Source organism: Leucopleurus acutus (genome assembly GCF_964270905.1).
Source record: "Leucopleurus acutus genome assembly, chromosome: 2".
Lineage (NCBI taxonomy): Eukaryota > Metazoa > Chordata > Mammalia > Artiodactyla > Delphinidae > Leucopleurus > Leucopleurus acutus.
The window spans coordinates 84657042-84679282 of record NC_139143.1 but is presented as its reverse complement, the minus strand read 5'-3'; the positions used below and the strand labels follow the sequence as shown (position 1 = coordinate 84679282).

Sequence of the window (22241 nt, the reverse complement as noted above, 5' to 3'; positions counted from 1 at the left end):
TCCAGGCCACTAATGACCTCCTTGTCACATTCAATGAATAGCTCTTCAGTCTTTATCCTTTGGCCCTCTTTATGGCATTTGGCCCTGTTGACCCTTCCTTCCTTGAAATACTCTCCTCTTTTGGCTCCTGAGTCCCTCTTTCTTTCAACAAAGACTAGGGACTTAATAGATACATTTTTTAAATGAATGAATGGCTTCACTTCTATTGATGTGGCCTCTCTTTCTCAGCCTTTCTGACCTCTCCTTAAATGTTGGTGTTTCCTAGGTCATGTCCTTAGCTACCTTCAAGACATCATTTAACCAGATTTTTGCTTGCTCAGAGGAAGCACTGTGAACTTAATTGTCCAGGTGAACAGTGAGGACCCCAGAGTCTAGAATATATGTAGTTAAGACTGTTTGCTCCTCCTCCACATGGCCAGAAACGCTGCAATGTTCAATTGTTGGCTTTTTTGTTTTCCTTCTCTTCCCTTGTTATTTGTGTTAATTCTCATTGTTATCAGTGTTCTTGCTTCTAAAAGCTCCTCTTTCCTCTTTTAATTTGCTACTAATTATATGCTGTGGGTTCAGAGAAGATTACTAGAAATGGGTATTGATTAAGAGAAAATAAAAGAAAGACTTCCCCATGAGTGAAACAAACGAACATTATTGCATGTGACTGTTATGTTGCTACCATTTCCCCCTTATCTCCTGGTTATTGGATGTGTTTTGAATTTCTTCTTTCAGCAAACATTTATTGAGCACAGTAGTGCCAGGCACTAAAGCATAACCCCTGCCCTTATGGAGTTTACAGCCTAGTAGGGAGGCAGTTAATAAAATCACAAATTACAATAAAGAGTAATTATCATGATAAGGGAGTGATGCGGTTCTACAGGACTATGGAATACAGGGGTGCTGTGTAGTTTAGGGAGTCACGATGGCTTCACAGTCATGATGGCTTCCGATGACTTTCCAGCTGAGACCTGAAGGATGGGTAGGAATTAACCAGGCAGGGCAGAGGTATCCATGGGAAGAAAGTTCCAGGCAGAGACACAAGAAGTGGGAAAGTCTAGAGTACAGGAAGAGGGAGAAGGAGAGGGAGAGAGAGAAGCCAACCATGATGCATATTGGAGGAGCTGAGAGGATTACAACACAGCTAGAGCAGAGTATAAGGCAAAGCTGGAGAGGTAAACAGGTAAGGAGCTGGTAGCAGAATTCTGGATTCAGAAGGTATTACTGTATTTGCATCTTCTTGTACATTAATTCCTCTTTTATTAACCAATTAGATTATATATTTCTTTCAAAAAGGACTTTTACTTTTCCTGTGATTTTGGTAGTGCCACCTACTATTGTTCCCTGAGTGTGTGATCAGTGAATTAATAGAGCGTATAGGAATAGAATGCTGCCACATTCATTATAAGGTTGAAGTTATTACCTCCTAACCTTGTGAGGTAGTTGTCAGAAAAAGCATAGGCTTGGAAATCACACAAGTCCTCAGTCTGCCATTTATTAGCTCTCTAATTTGGGAACAGGTTATCTAACCTCTTTAAGCCCCAGTCTTTTTCATCAGCGAAAAGGAGATAGTGACATTTAGTTCATAGAGGTATCAGAGGATGAAGTGAGATACTTATATAACATCTAGCAGAGTGCACCCAACAAATGCCAGCTCCAGTTCTTTCCTCTTGCTTCCCTCCCCTGAGCTCGCAGTCCATTCTTTTCCATCTGCCCCCACACCTTGCTCCAAAAACATTACCTCTCCTTTGCATTTTCTAAGTCTCCCTTTCCACTGGCTCCTTCCTTTCAGCCTACAAATGGCCTCGAACTCCAAGTTAAAACTAGTCCCTCTGTCAATCCAGTTTCCCATTCCCTTAAGCTACCTTTCCATTTCTCTTCATCCCTTTACCACCATACTCCTTAAAGGAGTTGTTAACATTTCCCAATCCAAGTTGTATCAAGGACCCTCAGCTCTGGAACCTGGGCTGAGAGAGGTGGGAATAAGAAAGGAGCCAAGACCCAATCACTGTCTCCAAGGAGGAGAACCAATGGTTTTGGAGTCACTGGTATGCTGACTGCCTCCACTTCTGAACTTCAATCTTTACTCTTCAACTTTTCACAACTGGACGATGTTCCAATTCTTCCCTTTCTGTTAGAACTTCTTATAAAACCACCAGCTCTCAAGGTCTCTCACTGGTTCTCATACTGTGCTTAAGCAAGCTATACCAGTGATCATTTCCTTTTAAGCATGCCCTTTCCTCAGCTAAAATTTCACTGAAGCCTCTAACCTAGTCCCACTGGGCTAATGATTTCACTCCCCCGATCAAAAACCTTTAATGTCTCCCTACTGTCTACAGCAAAAGTCTGAAGTGTTGAGCAACTCCCTTAAAGCCTTTCATGATCTGGTCTTTTTCCTTCTTCACTTTTTTTCAAACAACCTATGCTCCAGTCATACAGAATAAATCACCACTTCCTGAACATGCCCTGTATTATCATTGTTTGCTCTATGGCTTATGCTTATCTCCATTATCTGGGAAGCAGAAGCATTTCTTCCACACTCTGCCTAGTAAGTAGTTAAATCCATCCTTCTAAGTCCACCTCTTCAGCCCTCCTATCAGAAATAATCTAAATTTCTCTTTACTCTCATAATTCCTTAAACTTCTGTTACAGCTAATGACATCATTTGACTTGTATTACAGTTATGTGTGCTTACATTTATCTCCCTGACCAGGCTGGGAGATAAATGTAAGCACATTTCTTTTTTTTTTTTTTTTTTTTTTGGCCGTGTGCGCATGTGGGGTGTTAGCTAGCGAGGCATGTGAGATCTTAGTTCCCTGACCAGAACTGAACCTGCACCCTCTGCGTTGGAAGCATGGGGTCTTTTTTTTTGGAAGCGCGGAGTCTTAACCACTGGACTGCCAGCGAAGTCCCTGTAAGATTCTTTCTTTAAAAAAAAAAAAACTTCTTTTTATACATTTATTTATTTTTGGCTGCATTGGGTCTTCATTGCTGCACATGGGCTTTCTCTAGTTGCGGCGAGTGAGGGCTACTGTTCATTGCGGTGCACTGGCTTCTCATTGCGGTGCACCGGCTTATTGCAGTGGCTTTTCTTGTTGAGGCGGCTTTTCTTGTTGCCGAGCATGGGCTCTAGGTGCTTGGGCTTTAGTAGCTGTGGAACGCGGGCTCAGTAGTTGTGGCTCGTGGGCTTAGTTGCTCCACGACATGTGGGATCTTCCCAAACCAGGGCTCAAACCCGTGTCCCCTGCATTGGCAGGTGGATTCTTAACCACTGTGCCACCAGGGAAGTCCCTTACCTTCATTCTTTTTTTTTTTAACATCTTTATTGGAGTATAATTGCTTTACAATGGTGTGTTAGTTTCTGCTTTATAACAAAGTGAATCAGCTATACATATACATATATCCCCATATCTCCTCCCTCTTGCGTCTCCCTCCCACCCTCCCTATCCCACCTCTCTAGGTGATCACAAAGCCCTGAGCTGATCTCCCTGTGCTATGCGCTGCTTCCCACTAGCTATCTATTTTACATTTGGTAGTGTATATGTCCATGCCACTCTCTCACTTTGTCCCAGCTTACCCTTCCCCCTCCCAGTGTCCTCAAGTCCATTCTCTAGTAGGTCTGTGTCTTTATTCCTGTCCTGCCCCTAGGTTCTTCATGACCATTTTTTTCTTTTTCTTTTTTTTTTAGATTCCATATATATGTGTTAGCATATGGTATTTGTTTTTCTCTTTCTGACTTACTTCACTCTGTATGACAGACTCTAGGTCCATCCACCTCTCTACAAATAACTCAATTTTGTTTCTTTTTATGGCGGAGTAATATTCCATTGTATATATGTGCCACATCTTCTTTATCTATTCATCTGTCGATGGACACTTAGGTAGCTTCCATGTCCTGGCTATTGTAAATAGAGCTACAATGAACATTTTGGTACATGACTCTTTTTGAATTACGGTTTTCTCAGGGTATATGCCCAGGAGTGGGATTGCTGGGTCGTATGGTAGTTCTATTTTTAGTTTTTTAAGGAACCTCCATACTGTCCTCCATAGTGGCTGTATCAACTTACATTCCCACCAACAGTGCAAGAGGGTTCCCTTTTCTCCACACCCTCTCCAGCATTTTTTTTTCCCCAGCATTTCTTGTTTGTAGATCTTTTGAGGATGGCCATTCTGACTGGGGTGAGATTAGTATATGTGCTGCTGAAGTGAGCACTACCTTCATTCATAACGTGTTAGCAGCTATAAAGCACAGTGAGAGCGCTGCCTCTAGTGGTTCAATGATGTGCTGACACCTGCTGGTCATACCTAGTTCGGCAGCCCTGACCCCAGCACCTTCGTCTCTCTTAAGTATTAAGGGTGGGAACCCCCTTACCCAGCCAGACGCTGAAAGCGTATGCTCGTGGTAATGTCTCCCCACAGCGCCACCCACCCCTGGAGACTCCAGGGACACACTCCGACCTCCTGATCTCTAACTTGCCTCTGGTGTCTCCAGTCTAAGCTCAGTTCAATCTTCACAACTTTCCCCACGGACCCCCCACCCCAGCAATCTGTACTTAACATTTTCCCCATTACCACAGACATATAAGGAGAACAAGATCTCAAGGAACTGGGCAGCAAGGATAGAAAGAGGTAGACAACTTGGGAGCAGGAGATGTACAATTCCTCTTCCTCACCTCAAAGAATCAAGACTATTTCCTACAGAGTGCTATTCCTTTTGACCTTTTATTTCTAGGAGGCTGTCGGTGTCATAGACCTTCTTGGTGACAGTGTGATGAAGGGAGGTTGAGCACAGAGTAGGTAGGCGGGGCTTAGGGGTGGGGCCAGGCCAAAGGGCCTCTCACTTAGGAGCTTCTCCATTCTGTCAGCTCTCCCGGAACATCCAAGGCAAGACTGGCACCCAGGGCGCAGCAGGTGAGGGACCAGGCAATGACAGAAGGGTAGGCTTTAGGGGTGATGGTGGCAGAAGAGTCCTAGCTCTGTCAGCCTGAGCTTTCCATATTGTGAGACTCTCATTTGATAGAATTCTTGAGCCCCCAGTGGGGAGGTCCAGCTCAGTTCCTCCTGGGGCCAGGCAGCCTCAGTAAGACATGGTTTGGTTTGCGTGGGGGCAGGGCTGAGGGATGGCGGTGGATAAGGGTATGTGACAGACTACTGAGAGGTGCAAGGAGATCTTAGGAGACATGGAGGTAGATGTAGGGGCCAGCAGGAGAGCATGGCCAGAGGGCCACAGGGCAGGACTCAGACAAGAGAAAACAGGAGACTGAAACACGGAGATGGGGAGAGGACAGTGGACAAAACGTGAGATGGCAACGGGGGCAGTGGAGAGCTGGGTAGCAGGAAGGCCAAGGAGGAAGGAAGGCTCACATGGAGCAATCTCCTCTTCCGGATGTACAGCGTGGTCCAGAAAGCCCCAGGCAAAGCCGGGAGCAGAGCAAGGTTCCAGATTCCCACTGGACCGATTCAGCTGGGGGAGAACCACCCCTCCTCCCAGTTACCCATTTCCCCTGCTTCTTCAGACTCCTATTTCGTTTGGGGGGAGAGGGCAAGGCTGCTCCTCACTGCGGTCAGAGCCACATCCTGCAGAGCAGGGGAGGGGGAAGTAAGAAGCAAAACAAGCAGAACCACCACAGGCGAGGACCATGGGGAGAGCGCCCTGGATACTTGCAGCTGATGTGCCACCAGGAGGTCCTCAGCACAGTCCCAGCAGAGGACCTGAGACCTCTAGGACTGTCTTGAGGTGCTTGTTTTTCATGATTCCTCAGTGTGCTTCAACCTCACTGAGCGCATTCCAAGGGAAGGAGGCTTCTTTGGATTATATGGTTCAAAGCCCGCTTTTACCATTTGCTAATGACTTTAGCCAAGTTGCTTAATTTTTCTTAGTTTCATTTTTCTCGTTGCAAATTGGGGATACCTACCTTACAAAGGGTTGGGAAAACTGAGATAAAGCACTTGGCACATAATAGGTTCTCAATAAATGTTCATTATTATTTTTGTCAGGACTCCCAGGACCCCTATATTTCTCACGTCTTTAAAGGCAGTACAGCACACTAGCTGACATGGGCTTTTGGAGTCAGAAAAACAGTTGTGTTTGACCTTGGGTAAATTATTTAACGTAAGCTTCAATTTGCTCAGCTGTAAAACAAGGATAGTAATACCTACACCTCATAGATGTACGGTACCCAGGCAGTGTCCAAAAATGGCAGCTGTGAGAACTATCTGCCAGGTAAGCTTTATCTTCTCCACTGTAATAGCAACAGCCTACTTCCCCTGAGGTCTTAACTTGCGGTGCGCTAGCGTCCGGTGTGCCCTCATTCCTCCAGCCAAAGCTATTACTGCTCCTCTGGTTTTAGAGATCATGATTTCCTACAGTACAAAAGGAGAAAAAATGGAAACAAAGCACAGAGGACTGAGGGGGCCCAGGGGGAGAAAGATGACAAATAAAGATGAAGATGAGATAGAAACCAAAGAGACAGAAAGGGGAAAAGCCATTTCTCTCTAAGGAAGCCTGTGGCCTTTCTTCTAGTGACGACCACATACCCTCCCATCTAACCCTTCCCTAGGAATCATGGAGTCCTTCAGTTCAAAGAGTCTGGCGCTGCAAGCAGAGAAGAAGCTGCTGAGTAAGATGGCAGGTCGATCTGTGGCTCATCTCTTCGTTGATGAGACGAGCAGCGAGGTGCTAGATGAGCTCTACCGTGTGTCCAAAGAATACACACACAGCAGGCCCCAGGCCCAGCGGGTTATCAAGGACCTGATCAAGGTGGCCGTCAAGGTGGCCGTGCTGCACCGCAGTGGCTGCTTCAGCCCCAGTGAGCTGGCCTTGGCTACCCGCTTTCGCCAGAAGCTGCGGCAGGGCGCCATGACCGCACTCAGCTTCGGCGAGGTGGACTTCACCTTTGAGGCTGCTGTGCTGGCCGGCCTGCTGACCGAGTGCCGGGATGTGCTGCTGGAACTGGTGGAGCGCCACCTCACACCCAAGTCACATGGCCGCATCCGCCACGTGTTTGATCACTTCTCTGACCCAGGCCTGCTCACGGCCCTCTATGGACCTGACTACACTCAGCACCTTGGCAAGATCTGTGATGGGCTCAGGAAGCTGCTGGATGAGGGGAAGCTCTGAGAACCCTGACCCCGGCACGTTCCTTCTTGGCAAAATGGCTGACTGAGAAAAAAACAGATAATGGGCTTTCTAACCCTGCTCATCTGCACTAATGCTTTTCAACCCTCAGGTTTCAGTCTTTCCCAAGAGTGCCTGTGACTCTGAGACCACCCCATGCCCAACTGCTGGTGGAGAAGAAGCAATGCTGAGGGTTGAGGCCTCTCTCCTACTCCAGTCCCAAGACAGGAAACAAAGCTGCCTGAAAAAGATGAAGCGAAACTTGGATCTCTATTTTCCCCACAAGGGACCTTTCAAACAGGGAAGCCCCCTCCCCTCAGAACCAGGGCAAGAGGGCGTAGCCCATCTCACTCCTCTGGGGACACTAAAGACAGGCGGCGCAGGGAGCCTTTAGAGATATCCTAGACCTTCAGTTCTAGGCGGAGTCTGGACAGATACCAGAGACTCTGCTCCAGAGGGCAGGAAGAAGGGGCTAGGGCAGGGGAGAGTCTCACAGAGGAAATAAAACTATTAAAACATGCACAGGGCTCAATGTTTAATCTCTCCAGCTTCTTGTATCTTATGATCATCACAGAGGAAAGAGGTATATAAACACCACTCATCTCACCTCTCACCATTTCCATACAGGAGACTGAGGCATATTTCCAGCATCACCGGGGTTCCCTTGCCTACTTCTTCTGTTTAAGAAACTCAAAAAAAACTGTACCGCAGATCAGTGCTACAAATTGCAAATAAATATGCAGTGAGGAGCAAGACATAGATCAATAGGCTCTGGTCGGGAGAGGATATAAGAAAAAGACTCCCACAACTGTCCTCCTCTTCAAACTCCACGGCAATTCTTCTTCCATCCCTTAGCCTCACACAGGCTGAACAGAGGAGCAGATTAGAAGGGTGAACTGGTGGCATGGAGAGTTCAGGACCCTACATAGCTGTTTTTTTCTCAGAGCAAGAGTTGTGAAAAAGTTATAGTGACCTGGTTAGTCAAGACTGAGCCCAAATTCTTCCATTTGAGATTGGGGGCGAGGCACAGTCTGCCATTCCCTGCAGCAGGGCTAGATCACTGATTGCCCGTTCTCAATAACATGGCTGGCTAAGAAGGTGGGGAAGGTGGGCCAGGAGTCACTGGCTCACTTACTGTTCCTGGGTTCCCCTCATCCCAGGGCTATAGCAATCCCATTTTTCAGCTAATACTGGGAAAGAATAAGATATAGCAAATAAATAATACTTCAATATAGCACCAAATAAATTAGGTAACATAGTTGGAGATGGGGAGGAAGTTCGGGGCTGTGAGAGTCCCTGCCTCCCTGCTCTAAGGCCAAGGAATGGTGAAAGGGATGGGAAAGGCAGCAGGGATGTTAAAAGAGCCTTTTGAATCTAAAGGACAACTCTAGATTCAGCCCCAGAACTGAGAAGGGGTCTATTTCCCATCCCCTACCCTTGCCATTAGAACTGCTCCAGACCAAGGAACTCCTGACGGACAAGTAGGCTCAGAAGATGGCAGGAGTAAGGGAGGTGGGCTGGGAGGCCATGTTCCTGAGCCTCACCTCAGGCTCCTCTCTCCCTCAAGTTGCTCCTTCAACATCTGGCTTCTCTCAATCAGTTCTGGAGACATCAGAGTTTGAAGATTTCATCCTCCTGGTCCCGAAGTGTCCGGGTCCGAGAGGTCCGGGTCAGCGGCACAGGACCTAGGACTGCTCGTTGCTGCATCCGAGGAGAGCTCAGGTGAAGACCTGAATCCTCCCCAGGTATCCTGTAGGTGAGGAAAGGGGGAAAGAGCGACAGATCAAGGGAAGAGGCTGAGACTAGGCTGAGCGAAGAAGTACGTGGGAAGCTGTCCTTCTCTAATATACATGAGCTGGTTGCCTTAAGATGGAGTCTCAGTACCCTCTGGATAAATCCTAATCCTAATGCTCCTTCATGGACCATCAGAGCAGTAAGAACAGTCAACTATTTCACTCCACTGAGAACACAGAACCATTACCCAGTGCCTCTACCCATTCCAGCAGCCATAGGCTCTGCTCATTGTCTTGCCGCCACCTGAGGGAAAGGTTTCACCTTGCTTCTGCTGACACTGGAATTACTTACTTTGTGTCTGGTCAGGTATGGTTGGGGGAACAGAGAGTCTATGGACGGACTTAAAAGAACCCATTCAAACTTCCCTGGTGGCACAGTGGTTGGGAGTCCGCCTGCCAAGGCAGGAGGCACGGGTTCGAGGATCCCACATGCCACGGAGCAACTAAGCCCGTGTGCCAAACTACTGAGCCTGTGCTCTAGAGCCCACAAGCCACAACTACTGAGCCCACGTGCCGCAACTACTGAGGCCCATGCGCCTAGAGCCTGTGCTCCGCAACGGGAGAGGCTGCCGCAGTGAGAGGCCTGCGCACCGCAGTGAAGAGTGGCCCCTGCTCGCTGCAACTGGAGAGGAGGGCCCGCGTGCAGCAATGAAGACCCATTGCAGCCCAAAATAAATATAAATTTTAAAAAAAAGAAATAGAAAAAAAAATTTATATTAAAAAAACAAAGGACCCATTCAAGACTCACCCACTTTCTCCCTTTTTCAGCTTCTGGGCAGCAGCCTTCTTTGACAAGCTGATCTGTGAATCAAGCTTCTTAAGGAAATCAGAGGCAGAGAGGTCGTGAATGGGGGGCTCCTGGCCAGCTGTAGGAAGGGCTTCACCATTGGCACGTCCCGAACCTGTCTCTTGTTTCTTCCTCTCAGCTGAGTGTGGCCCAACTTCATCCTTACTTGGCTGTACCTCTTCCTCTCCATCCTTCTCTTCCTCAGAATCCAAACCATTGAACAGGTCTCTGGGCTCTGTCAGGATGGGGATGTAGAGGGTTTTCTTCAGGAAGATCGAGTCATTAGTATAAAGGCGGTTTGCACGCTTAATCTGTTCCATCTTTAGAAAAAAGTCACCACAGTTAATGACAGTAATAACAATCCATCTTATATTTGTATAGCACCTCATGCTTTTTAAAGTGATTGTACAAAGTCTTATCTGACCCTATAACAACCAAAACTACAGTGGGCTGATATTATCCCTATTTTTTTTATTGATCAGTAGCTTTCATACTTTTTGGTCCTAGGGCCCCTTTACATTTAAAAAAATTATTGAGGAAAAAGGTTTTTACTTATGTTGATCACATATATCAATATTTAAAGTATTATAAAATTAAAACTGAAAAAATTTAAAAACACTTCCATTACATATTAACATAAATATTTTGATGAAAAATAACTATATTTTCCAAAACAAAAACAACAAACATGTAGCAAGAACAGAGGCACTGTTTTACATTTTTGTAAATCACTTTAATGTCCGACTTAATGGAAGACAACAGGATTCTCATATCTGCCTCTACATGCATCTGCTGCAGTAACACATGTCACGTAGCCTCTGGAAAACAGTATACTCATGAGAATAAAAAAGACAAATAAAGTCTTGTTATTATTACCATGAAAATTGTTTTGACCTTGTGGATCCCTACAGCGTCTTAGGGACCCCTAGGGGGTCCCTTTAACTACTGTTAAAGATGAAGGAACTGAGGTTCAGAGAGGTTAAATTACTTGCCTAGCAAGTTACTGACAGAGATAAAACTAGAATTCTGGGCCTTTTTACTCCTTCCAGGAATGCTTTTCTTATTATATTAATAATTTCACTGATCAAATATTTATTTAGCACTTATTTATTCATCACTGAACATAGTGACTGACATCACCATCTCTATCTACCTGCCTCCCAAGGTAGAAATATCAATGTCATCCTTAACTCATACTTTTCTTTCATGATCCAGACCTAACAGGTCAACAAAAATGCTGTAAAAATCTCTCACATCTGGTCTCATCTTCACATTCATTGCCATTGACTCAGAACAAACTCTTAATATTTCTCATCTGGGTACTGTAACAATTTTTGTTTTGTTTTCTATAAATTTATTTATTTTGGGCTGTGTTGGGTCTTCGTTGCTGTGCGCAGGCTTTCTCTAGTTGTGGTGAGCGGGAGCTACTCTTCACTGCAGTGCGTGAACTCTTCTCACTGTGGTGGCTTCTCTTGTTGTGGAGCATGGGCTCTAGGCGCGCGGGCTTCAGTAGTTGCAGCATGCAGGCTCAGTAGTTGTAACTCGTGGGCTCTAGAGCAGCACAGGCTCAGTAGTTGTGGCGCACGGGCTTAGCTGCTCTGTGGCACGTGGGATCTTCCCGGACCAGGGCTCGAACCCGTGTCCCCTGCATTGGCAGGTGGATTCTTAACCACTGCACCACCAGGAAAGCCCCAACCCACTACCTTGCTTATAAACCTTCTATGGCTCCCCATTGGCTCAGAGATAGAATCCAAATTAGCAGGACTTCTCTGGCAGTCCAGTGGTTAGGACTCAGCACTTTCACTCACAGGGCCCGTGTTCGATCCCTGGTCGGGGAACTAAGATCTCACAAGCCACGTGGTGCGGCCAAAAAAAATATCCAAATTAGCATTCAAGGGCATTCTCAATCTAGCTCTCATAGGAAGTCCACCCACACCTCCCTTCTTCTGTCACTTATACATTTTGCCATCCTGAACTTTTTATTTTTCTTCCAACATTTCATGATCTTTCACCTTTTTGTGTCTTTATCTGTCTGGAATGTTTCTCCACTACTCCCTTCTCTGCCTGGAAAACTTCTCATCAACTATCATTCCCTTTGTGTTATCTTCTTCAGGGCTCCCAATGCATACTGTAAATATTGCTGTAATAATACCTACCCTATTATATTGTTATTCATCTCTTTGCATATTTGTCTTGCCCAAACTGTGAGTCCTTTAAGGGCAGGGTTGGTGACTTGCCGTCTCTGTATGCCTAAGGCACTCTTCAGCACTGCACAAACTTGGCACACAGCAGAGGCTCATTAATGCTTTATGAGTAAATAAACTAGATAATAAAATATAGGAACCACAGACACAGTATGTCTGTATTTTATTATTCGAGGCCAGGCAGCCAGTTTTACTAAAAATTCATCCCATAATGGCACCAGTTTGGGAAATCATAATTCTTATATCTGTCAAATATCAAAGCTGTTTCCACTCTAGGGCAAGACTACTATAATAAAGTTGACTTATAAAATCTTATGCTATAATGAGTTTAAAAATAAAATTGGATTGATCTAACAATAAAAAAAAGTTAAAAATGGCTTGCAGTTTTGTACTTTTTCTTCGCCAAGTGCTTTGATGCTATTCATTTTATTTTGCCTAGATAACATCCTAGGTCTCTTTTGTCTCGATAATATCCTAGGTCCTTTTCTGTTGCTTTTATTATTTCCTAGCAGTACCATATAAGGGGACATTGTTCCATTTCCATCGAGCCAAGAGCTAGAAAGGTCATTAGAATCTAGTTAGTTTAATAGAGCAATTCAAAGTGAGGATTTTAGAATAAGACAACCTGGTCTGAATCTTAGCTCTACTAATTAGACTAGTTGTATTTAGTCTATGGCAAATTATCTAAGCTTCAGTCTCCTTATCTTTAAAATTTTATTTTTATTGAAGTATAACTGACTTAAAATATTTTATTAGTTTCAGATGTACAACACAGTGATATTCCTTACCTTTAAATAGAAATAGTTACATCTACCTCATAAAGATTTACAGAGAAATATGAGATAATATATAGCGCTTGGCACATACTAAGTGTTCCTTAAATGACAGGTAGGTAATAACTTAGGTAATTGATTTATCTAAGGTTTTTTTTGTTTGTTTTGATTTATCTAAGTTTTAAATTTAATACATCTTCCTCATTTTACAAATGATAAGAAACTGAGGCCCCAAACAGGGGAAGTGATTGACTATTCAGTCACTCAGCTAGTAAGCAGCAGAATGAGGCCAGAACCTAAAACTCTTCTTCACTAGACTACAGAGGTTTTCTGTACTCAGAAAGGTACAGGGCTGTAAGAAAACCTCAAAAAAAATTGTTGATTCACTAGCAGCACAGTTTCCTTCATTGCATGGCCTCTGAGCCTCTGCTGGGATGAAAGCACTGCTCAGTACTTTCACATCTACTTCCTTTGTTTAGGTCATCCCTCTACTTGAAATGTTCACTTTACTATACTCCCAAATCTCCATGTGTGGAAATCGTAGCCATAATTTCATTCATTCAAAAAACATCTATTAAGCTTTTATGTGCTGGGGACTATGCCAGGCTCTAGAGATATAAAATTGAAAGGAAATAGTTCTGTCCCTTAAAGAGAGTACAGGCTACCGGAAAGACAAAGATGTAAAAGGTGTAAACCACTGGATTACATAGGTTTATAGAGAGGAGCATAGAGGAAAGAATGTCCAAGTCTTTCAAGGCCCATTGCGATGGCTCCTTAAAATCTGCACTGATGTCCCCTTCCAAATAAAAATCAGTCTTCTTTCCTGACTTCCCCCTCTTTGTTAACACCTCTACGAACTCACCACATTCTGTCACCTACAATCACTATTTGAGTCCCTGCCCATATCTCACTAGACTGTAAATTCATGAGGGCAGCAACTATACACTTTATTTATGTTTCTGTCTCCCAAGGTGGTTACCACAGTGCTTTAAACATACCAAGCATTAAAATGTTGACTAAATTCAACCGGATATGGAAAAAAAAAACCCAACTTTATCAACTTTAAAACAATGTATTGTTACATCTACCAAATACACCCTATGCAGGAGTTGAAATGCTTGGCATAGAGAGTACCTGTTTTGTACCAAGGAGGCCACCTTCCAGAAGAGAAGAGGGCAGAGCATTGAGGAGAAAAAAGAACAACAGACAGGCACGTAGGGAACTTAGGACTAAAAACTAGCTCTCCACTGTTTGCTGTAAATGTTTAATCACTCTCAATTAGTGTTGCTATGTGGTTAACAGTACAAGCTTTGGAGTCAGACAGACCTGTTTGAATTTTCACTTCAACACTTCAGTTATTTGACCTTGGTCAAACTGGTTAACCAATCTAAGTCTCGGTTTCTTCATCTGTAAAAAGGGGACAATAATCGTGTGCTTGACAGGGATGTGAGGATCAAATGGGCTAATAGATGTAAAGTCTTTAGTATAGTGACTGGCATAATAAATAGGAGTTGCTCCCCTCCATTGGGATAGTGGGACAGGATTTGTCCCAACCAGACAGTGCAACACTGCGATGGGAACACAAACCAAAAGACAAAGGTGGACCAGACTTACACCACAATTAATTTATCAAAATTAGTTAATTTTAACACAATTAAGAAAATTTCAGGGGAAGTTGCCTAGAGGGCCACTACCTACTCATGAGAAATAAGTCTCTTTTAAGTGGGTGTCTGCGTCCCAATCCTGTTAGACTCACCGTCACCCCGTATTTGAGTGCTAGTCCAGCCAGGGTGTCTCCGGGCGCCAACTGATGCTCCAGGCGTCTTTCCCTCACCGGGGAGCAGGCAGACTGCACCAGGCTTCCATAAGAACGAGCCCGGCTCCCTTGAAGCAGTCCTGACCCGCCAAGGGGGGCCTGTCTAGAGGGAGAAGCCATCTCCTCACCCTGCGGACAACTGGGGTTGCAACTGCGGGAGGCCTGTTTAAGTGACCAATAGTGACGGGCCCGGGGTCTCTAAGACTTAGAGGATTCCTTTCCCCTTCAGTCTTCTGTCCTAAGTCTCCCCGCCTCCCCCGGCACTACGCGACCTCACAGCCCTCGCTTCTCCTCCCTCCAAGCCCCTTTCCCACCAATCTGTACTCCGACTATTCAGTCTCTACCTGAGTCTCTCCTTAGCACCCCTCCGACTTTCGATTCCCCACGACAACTCGCGACATTGACGTCTGACCTTTGAATTCTAGACAACCTCCTCAACACTCAGCTCAGTTTGCCCCTAGGTCCGGCAGCCCGACCTCCCGGCCCCTCAACACCCCGACTCCGCCCCGTCCCGGGGTGGGCCGGCTAGGGTCGGGAACAAATCAGGCCCACCCCAGGTGGGCTGTGGCCGCAGGAGAAGCGCGTGATGAAAGCGAGAGTCTACAGCACACTTTCCCCTCAGAGATCCTCAAAGGTACCCTCCACATCAAATTAGTCACACCCTCAAATTCGGGCTCCACATCTAGGTTCTTGTCCCTCCAAACCCTCGAATCTGTCAAGATGTAGGGGCCTGTATCCGGCCCGGCGGCAAGTTCTTTGAAAAAAAGACTTCATTTCCCTAAAGGCTCCGCGCCGGCGGGGTCGCAGGGCACCATAGGAAATGCAGTCCCCATCCGCAGGCAAGGGGCGGGCTTCCGGGATCGCGCAGTGCATGCGTGGAAGAGCGTCCCTGGAAGTAAGGGGGCCAACCGGAAAGAGACAGGAAAGGAAGGAAGGTAGCAGTCCCACTCTCGCTACGGTGGCCTGAAAGGAGTGCTGAAGGCGGAGCCGTAGAATTGATCGTTTCTGGGGCTCACAGTCGTGATGTCTTTCAAGAGGGAAGGGGATGATTGGAGTCAACTCAATGTGCTCAAAGTAAGCGCGAGAGAAGAGCGTCTGGAGCAGCTTCACCTGCCCTCTGAAGGATGTGAAGGAGCTGTTTTGTTGCCGTGACAACAACTGGTGGGGGGTGGTGCGGAGGGAGCCAGACGACTAGAGCTGCTGTTGACCCCTTCTTCGCCCCAGATCTCTGCTCGCCCCATGGTCTTTATTCCCTTTGAGTCCTCGTCCCTATCATTTCACTTTTATCCCGTCCGGACTTCTTCCCCTATCTCCTGCAGAAACGAAGAGTTGGGGATCTGCTGGCTAGTTATATCCCAGAGGATGAGGCGCTGATGCTACGGGATGGACGGTGAGGGCGAGGAGTGGATCAAGCCTAAGGGTTCTGCGGTTAGAGGCTCAATAAATTTTTTTTTTTTTTTTGGCTGCGTTGGGTCTTTGTTGCTGCCCACGGGCTTTCTCTAGTTGCGGAGAGCGGGGCTTACTCTTCGTTGCGGTGCGCGGTCTTCTCACTGTGGTGGCTTCTCGTTGCGGAGCACAGACTCTTAAGTGCGCGGGCTTCAGTAGTTGTGGCTCGTGGGCTCTAGAGCGCAAGCTCAGTGGTTGTGACGCACGGGCTTAGTTGCTCTGCGGCATGTGGGATCTTCCTGGACCAGGGCTCGAACCCGTGTCCCCTGCATTGGCAGGCGGACTCTCAACCACTGTGCCAACAGGGATGCCTAATAAACTTTTGTTATTAAGGAGGAGAGCGGGAGTATCTAAGATTCTTTAGCTAGGAGGGAGCGACAGGGATGTGGTTGGTGGACATTGGGAGACTTTGGAAAGGAGTGCTAGGACGGGGTGGGACCTATGGCCGAGACTCCACTACTCTGGGGCCAATTATATTTTTCTTTCCTCCTTCCCAGCTTTGCTTGTGCCATATGTCCCCATCGACCTGTACTGGACACTCTGGCCATGCTGACTGCCCACCGTGCAGGCAAGAAGCATCTGTCCAGTAAGTTTGGGAGAAGACAGAGGATGGAGAATAAACCCTTAAAATCTCTTCAGACCACCCTTGGTGCTCTGCTTTTAATTATCTTCCCCTTCCTCCTCAGGCCTGCAGCTTTTCTATGGCAAGAAGCAGCCAGGAAAGGGCATGGAGCAGAATCCAAGAGAGCAGAATGAACTAAGGAGGGAAGAGACCAAAGTGGAGGTAATCAGAGTGGGGAGGTTGTGTTCCAGGCAGGACTGTGCTGCACACCCTAGGCTTGAAAGGCTTGGGCTTCTTTCTAGCTCTGAAGGCTCTGATTCTGTCTCCCATCTCCATGCCAGGCTCCTCTGTTAACCCAGACTCGACTTATCACCCAGAATGCTCTGCACAGAGCTCCTCACTATAATAGTTGCTGCCGCCGGAAGTACAGGTGTGTGGGGTGGGAAAGCCAGAGATAGGGAGGGACAGGAGATACATGGCTCTAAAGTGATTGTTTTCCTAATTGTAATCTGAGGAATACTAGTGTTCTGGAGGTGTTAACTTGTATTTCAGGAAAAAGAATCTTGTAATTAAGAAAAAAGTTTGGGAAGTGGTGCTTTGTAATCCTATTTGAAGAATAGTAATATTAGTGTATTTTAAGGGGTCTACAAAGTCTTAAGATAAAAAAAAAACCTTAAAAAAGTTAATTTAGCCTTTCCTAAATTCACTGGATTCCAAAATCCTTTTTATGCGCAGCGCTTATTAATATCTTGAGGAACACAGTTTTAGGAAGCACTGCTTTAAGGGGTTGGGAGTCACAGGAGATTTGGCCCTTTCCTTTACTGCTTTTACAGACTTTGATTCTTCTCTACCCAGACCAGAAGCCCTTCGTCCCTCTGTCTCTCATTCCCCTTTGCCACCCCCAGAGGTTGAACCCCAAGGTGGGAAGATCAGTAGAGAACCTGAGCCTGAGGCTGGCTCACAGACCAAGGAGTCAGCAACTGTCTCATCCCCTGCACCTATGAGCCCCACAAGAAAACGGGCCCTGGATCATTACCTCACCCTTCGAAGGTGAGTATGCAGGATCACTTTCCTCAGATTTCCCCTTTTCTCTCTGACCCTCCTTTTTTCAAAGCTTTTCAAGTGTTTTTACTTATCTCCACTAATTTCTTGATAAACTTCCTTTCCTGACCAATTCTCTTTTTTCTGATGTTTCCAGCTCTGGATGGATCCCAGATGGACGAGGTCGATGGGTAAAAGATGAAAATGTTGAGTTTGACTCTGATGAAGAGGAACCCCCTGATCTCCCCTTGGACTGACACCCTCTTTCCCCATTCAGTTCACAAATAAACTACAGTAGGTGCTGGGAGCCTAACTTTCCTTGAGTCTGGCTCCTTGTTTCAGGATTTCAGAATTGTTCCTTCTCAGCCCAGCCAATTCTTCTCTGCAATGTACACAGCTCCCCATACTTCTAACCCCTCCCCCACCTTCTACCAAAGTCATGCCAAGCGTCAGCTGCATGCAGCCCGGTGCCCTATTAATAAGTCTGTCAGAAGGAGATTTTTGCCCTTCATGTTTTCTGCCTTCTTCTCCACCTCCACTCAAAGTCCTTTCCTCCTTCAAATAACATGGGGGTTGTGGGTAGGTGTTCGGGGGGAGGGGCTGGACATGTCAAGAAACAGGGCCAGGGCTGGCCACCCTGTGAAAGTAGAAGAGACTAAAGGCATTGGAAGGGTTATGGGGAACACCAAGGGAGGGAGCTCCCCCACCTCCTGCTGGTAACCTGAACCTCCCTGCCTGCTGATCCCCAGAGTATAAATAATCCCCTGATGAACTGGCAGTAACCCTTGGGGGTTAGCGCCAAGATTTCCACCCCAAAGCCGAAGGAAGGAGGCAGGCAGAGTGGACAGAAGGGCTTTTATTTACAAGATGAGGATTTAAGCTTTCAGGGCTCCGAGCTCTAGTTGGTAAAGGGAAGGGTAGTGTTATCTCTTCTTTTGCTGGCGACCTGTAAAGGAAGAAGAGTAAACACAAGTCATTATCCCATCTCTTGCTTCCTGCAAAGGTGCTCTTCTTTCTAGTTCCTTGGCCAGACTCATAAAGAGGTAATGTCTTAGGCCACCAAACATGCCCTTCCCCCCTCACATTAACAAAATAAGAAACAACGCAGCAAATAAAAATACCATTCCCCCAAACAGGTATTTGTAGCTTCCCTCCGCCTCTTCCCTGGTATATTTGGGCAGAGGTGCTTTTCTGTCTACTTTCGGATCACCTGTGGGGTTTGAGCTTCTCATGTGAGTCACTTTGGCAGCACCCCAGGCTGTTAGTCACTAAGTCAGCTTTCAGGAGCATCCACCAGCTTCTGCAGCTACGTGCCCTCTCCCCCACACACCACCTCTGCAGCTACTCACGCAGTTCATTGTTCCGGGTCATGGCCTGGGCTGCCCGAGTTCGTGGCCCCTGCTGTGTAAAGTGGTAGCCAAAGCGGACAATGGAGGGGCACTGTTCAAGCACGGTGGCCATCTCCATCTCCACTGCGTCGCCAGGCCACTGGCGCTGGGGGAAGGAGAGATGGAAGCTGTCACCAACCCTGTCTGGCTTGTTCACTGTCCTAGACCACCGACCCTTTGGGAGGTCAAAGAGGCTTGTTTCTCCGGAGTGGGTGATAAGAGGTGCTGCCTTGGCTCCCCTCATAGGGACAAAGAAGAGGAGAGTTCAAACAAGATCAGATGAGCTCCTGCCCCAGTGGCTGCCTCAGGGAGGAGGCTCAGTGAGTATTAGCTGACTGCAAAGACCAGGAGATGGGAAGGGAATGCTGACCTGGTTGTCTACGCGGAGCTCAGTGAGTGTGGCATTCTCCCGAACTGCCTTCAGCACAGCCATGAGCCCTGTGCTGCTAATGAAGTTGGACTCAATGTTCAGGCTCTGGAGGCTACGATTCTCACGCAACATGTCAGCCACCGCCTGGGTAGTAGGAACTTGGGTTAGGGTTAGGGGACAGTTTCACAGATGACTGAGGAGAGAAAGAACAGGAGCAAGAGGGAAACACAGCTCCTGGAGAAGAGTCCTTGAGCTGTGGGTGGGGCTTGAGGGAGGCAGGTGTGGGAGTAGGTAGCAAGGAAAGCAGGGAGATTAAGTGCGCAGTGGAGTTGGCGTGGGTAGGAGGGTTGTGGCTCTTCAGGAAGATGAGCTGAGGATTTCAGAGCAGTGAGTCATAGGACTGAGGGTAGGAGTCTCCAGCAGGGCTCCCCTAAGAGAGCATGATGGGAACAGCACCCCCAGCACAACCCTTTATGTCAGCCCTGCCAGCGGGGCATGTCAGGGTGCAGGGAGAGGGCTAGGGATGTCAGCTAGCCTTACACTGGCAACGGGGTCACCACTCCTTGTGGCCACCAGACTGAAGCTCCGGACATGGGTATTTGTCTTCATTGCTTCACACAGCTCAGTTAGCATGGGTATTGGGATGTCCTATCAAAGGGGAATAGGAGATGGTGGGCTAGGGGACTCACATATGTCAGCAGAGTTATCCCAGTGTTATTGCTTAGAGGATGGGGGCCAGATACCTGGATATTATTGAGGTTCACCTCCTCCAGCTCCTTGTCATTGCTTCGAACACTCTTCAGTATCTCCTCAATGTTTGTGGGATTTGGGGGCTCATCTGGCACTGGCTTATACTTGTCAGGCTGCACCACACCTGGTGGGTGAGGGCAGGAAGGAAACCCCAACATGTCCCCCACAATCTCCTCCCCATTGGTTCTCATGACTTATGCATCATGTCCTCTCCCTGATTCACCTGTTTCACCCGTTGCTACCTTTGCTCAGACTCTGGGACTGCCTGCCAAGAGCCTTGGGCGCCATGCTCCCAAACACACTTACTGCTAATGCCTTCAGTGTTGCAGATTTCTCCGCTGCAGATAGCATCATAGTATTGCTTGTTGCTCATCAGTGTGTACATGCCCAGAATGGCTGGAGAGAGTGAGCAGAGGGGAGACAGGGAATGAGAGAAATGGACTTGTTCCAGGTCCCCCACCGACCTCATTCTGAATCTGTTGCATTTTTGAAGGCTGACCTCTTCCACTCTCCCTTGGTCCCAGGGGTCCCTTCCATTAAACTGCGTTAAGGCAGTGGTTTTTAAAACATTGAGACAGGGCTAAGGGAAGATCCCTAAGGAGACACTACAGGGTGAGGGAGTCTGTCAGGGAGACCCTCCTGTTTTCAGCCAGAATAGTTTTGCTTTATAATTCCTGTAAAATTGCCCTAGGGTTGTTAACTTATTAAATTTAAAGATGAGTGAATACATACATAAACAAGTAAGAAAAATTTAAAACCACTGCCTGAGGCTGTCTCAAAACGTCCACATCCTGGTTCAGGGCCTTCCCCGCTAGCCCCATGCCATGGTTAGGAGCCCCTGCCCCAGATCTTCCCAACTCCTCAACTTCCCACAGCTGCCCACCTGCTATATCACACATCTCAGCATCTGTGGCATGGGCCAGTGCCTCCTCCAGCTCAGGCTCCAGAGTGATCTGCTCCTGGGCTGGAATTTCTCTCTTGGGCTGAATATAGGGTTTCCCTGATGGGGAGATGAGGATGGTTCAGGTACAGGTCATTTCTCCTAAGATCCTGGCCTCCAGATTCCTTTCCTTCTCCAGGAGGTGGAATGCTGGGTTACTAGGAGCCACTATAAAGCCTGAGTTCTCTACAAGCTCAGGACTCCTGGGTCCCCTTGATCTCTTCTAAGAGCTGAAGAGTGCAAGCTGGCATGCAGGTGTAGGCAGCTGAGTCCCTGGGCAGCTAGGAGCTGGAAGGTGAGAGGGAAGCTGGAGGGGACATTTGAGAGACAACAATTTGGGTTCTGGGAGGCATGGATGTTAGGGTCTCCATACCCTTCTTCTCGCCTGTGTAGGGAACCAAGTCATCACGCTCTTTGACCTCTAGTGCCTGCTGTTCCAGGTACTGCAAAAGGGCCTCTCGGTCCAGCGGCCCCGTTGGGCTCTTCTTTGTCTGGTCACGTTGTCTTAGTCCAGCTGGCAGGAGCATGTTCTTAGGGATGAGTTTTGGGGAGCAAGTCAGACCTCCCCTCTGACCTGGGGCACCTCCAAGTCTCCCTAAAACATCTCCAGACACACCATTCCCCTGACCCTCTTGGGACTCCAGTCCCTGTAGATAGCCCTGGTCTCAGTCACCCAGGGCCCCACACCCTTCCCAAATGCCTGGGGACTGCCCCTGGTACCCTGTGCTAGAGCCCCTACCTCGGGGTCCATCTCCTGTAGCTCGCAGTCCAGCTGCTCTAGCTCCTCAGGGCTCAAGGTCCTTAGGATCTCATCTTCATCTATGTCTCTGTATTTCTCCAGTTCCTTCTGATACGTTGACATGATGGCCCCCACCCCCTCCCCACAGTGTGGCACTCACGGAGCCTGGGGTACATGGGGAAAGTGGTTGGACAATGGAAAGATATACATGGACGCAGTAGGGAGACAAAGAGACAGGTCAGTGGGGCAGAACAATAAACTGCTTGCCTTGGAGGATAGACCTAGTTGGATATGGGAAGATGGGGGAAGGCTAGGTTGTTTAGCTAGCACCAGAGCCTCCTTCTGGCTCCCACAGCTTCCACCCACTCCGGATGGGGATCCCAGGCATCCAGGCTGAATCTGCCTTCCCCAGTGTATAAGAAATCCTGGCAGTACCTCTCCCCTATTACCTCAACTGTCCGTGCCTCTTGCCCTAGCACAGCTGCCGGGAGCCCTGCAAGCACAGAGGGCCCCAAGCCCAGTTCCTA

General features: G+C 47.4%; 4 protein-coding genes across 4 annotated transcripts; 2 read left to right on the top strand and 2 right to left on the bottom strand.

Annotated features, from left to right (window-relative positions):
• The first annotated feature begins 4824 nt into the window (after positions 1-4824).
• On the top strand, positions 4825-7110 carry TNFAIP8L2 (TNF alpha induced protein 8 like 2). Its single transcript, XM_082832972.1, has 2 exons — positions 4825-4899; positions 6549-7110. Exon 2 carries the CDS (start codon positions 6554-6556, stop codon positions 7106-7108), a length of 555 nt encoding a protein of 184 aa, XP_082689098.1. The 5' UTR covers positions 4825-4899; positions 6549-6553; the 3' UTR covers positions 7109-7110.
• A 525-nt stretch (positions 7111-7635) lies between these two features.
• Positions 7636-15161, bottom strand: LYSMD1 (LysM domain containing 1). Its single transcript, XM_082834796.1, has 3 exons — positions 14419-15161; positions 9647-10005; positions 7636-8855 (listed from the first exon to the last, which is right to left on the bottom strand). The coding sequence occupies exons 1-3, from the start codon at positions 14596-14598 to the stop codon at positions 8717-8719; spliced, it is 678 nt and encodes a 225-aa protein (XP_082690922.1). The 5' UTR covers positions 14599-15161; the 3' UTR covers positions 7636-8716.
• Positions 15162-15419: 258 nt separating this feature from the next.
• On the top strand, positions 15420-17830 carry SCNM1 (sodium channel modifier 1). The gene is made up of 7 exons (XM_082864466.1): positions 15420-15552; positions 15798-15868; positions 16422-16510; positions 16611-16708; positions 16828-16916; positions 17342-17536; positions 17685-17830. Exons 1-7 carry the CDS (start codon positions 15502-15504, stop codon positions 17782-17784), a joined length of 693 nt encoding a protein of 230 aa, XP_082720592.1. The 5' UTR covers positions 15420-15501; the 3' UTR covers positions 17785-17830.
• A 596-nt stretch (positions 17831-18426) lies between these two features.
• TMOD4 (tropomodulin 4) lies at positions 18427-21837 on the bottom strand (the record flags this gene model as incomplete). Its single annotated transcript, XM_082832967.1, has 9 exons — positions 18427-18473; positions 18877-19021; positions 19286-19429; positions 19826-19933; positions 20029-20159; positions 20342-20431; positions 20919-21035; positions 21349-21505; positions 21715-21837. The coding sequence occupies 9 exons, from the start codon at positions 21835-21837 to the stop codon at positions 18451-18453; spliced, it is 1038 nt and encodes a 345-aa protein (XP_082689093.1). The 3' UTR covers positions 18427-18450.
• Positions 21838-22241: the final 404 nt, after the last annotated feature.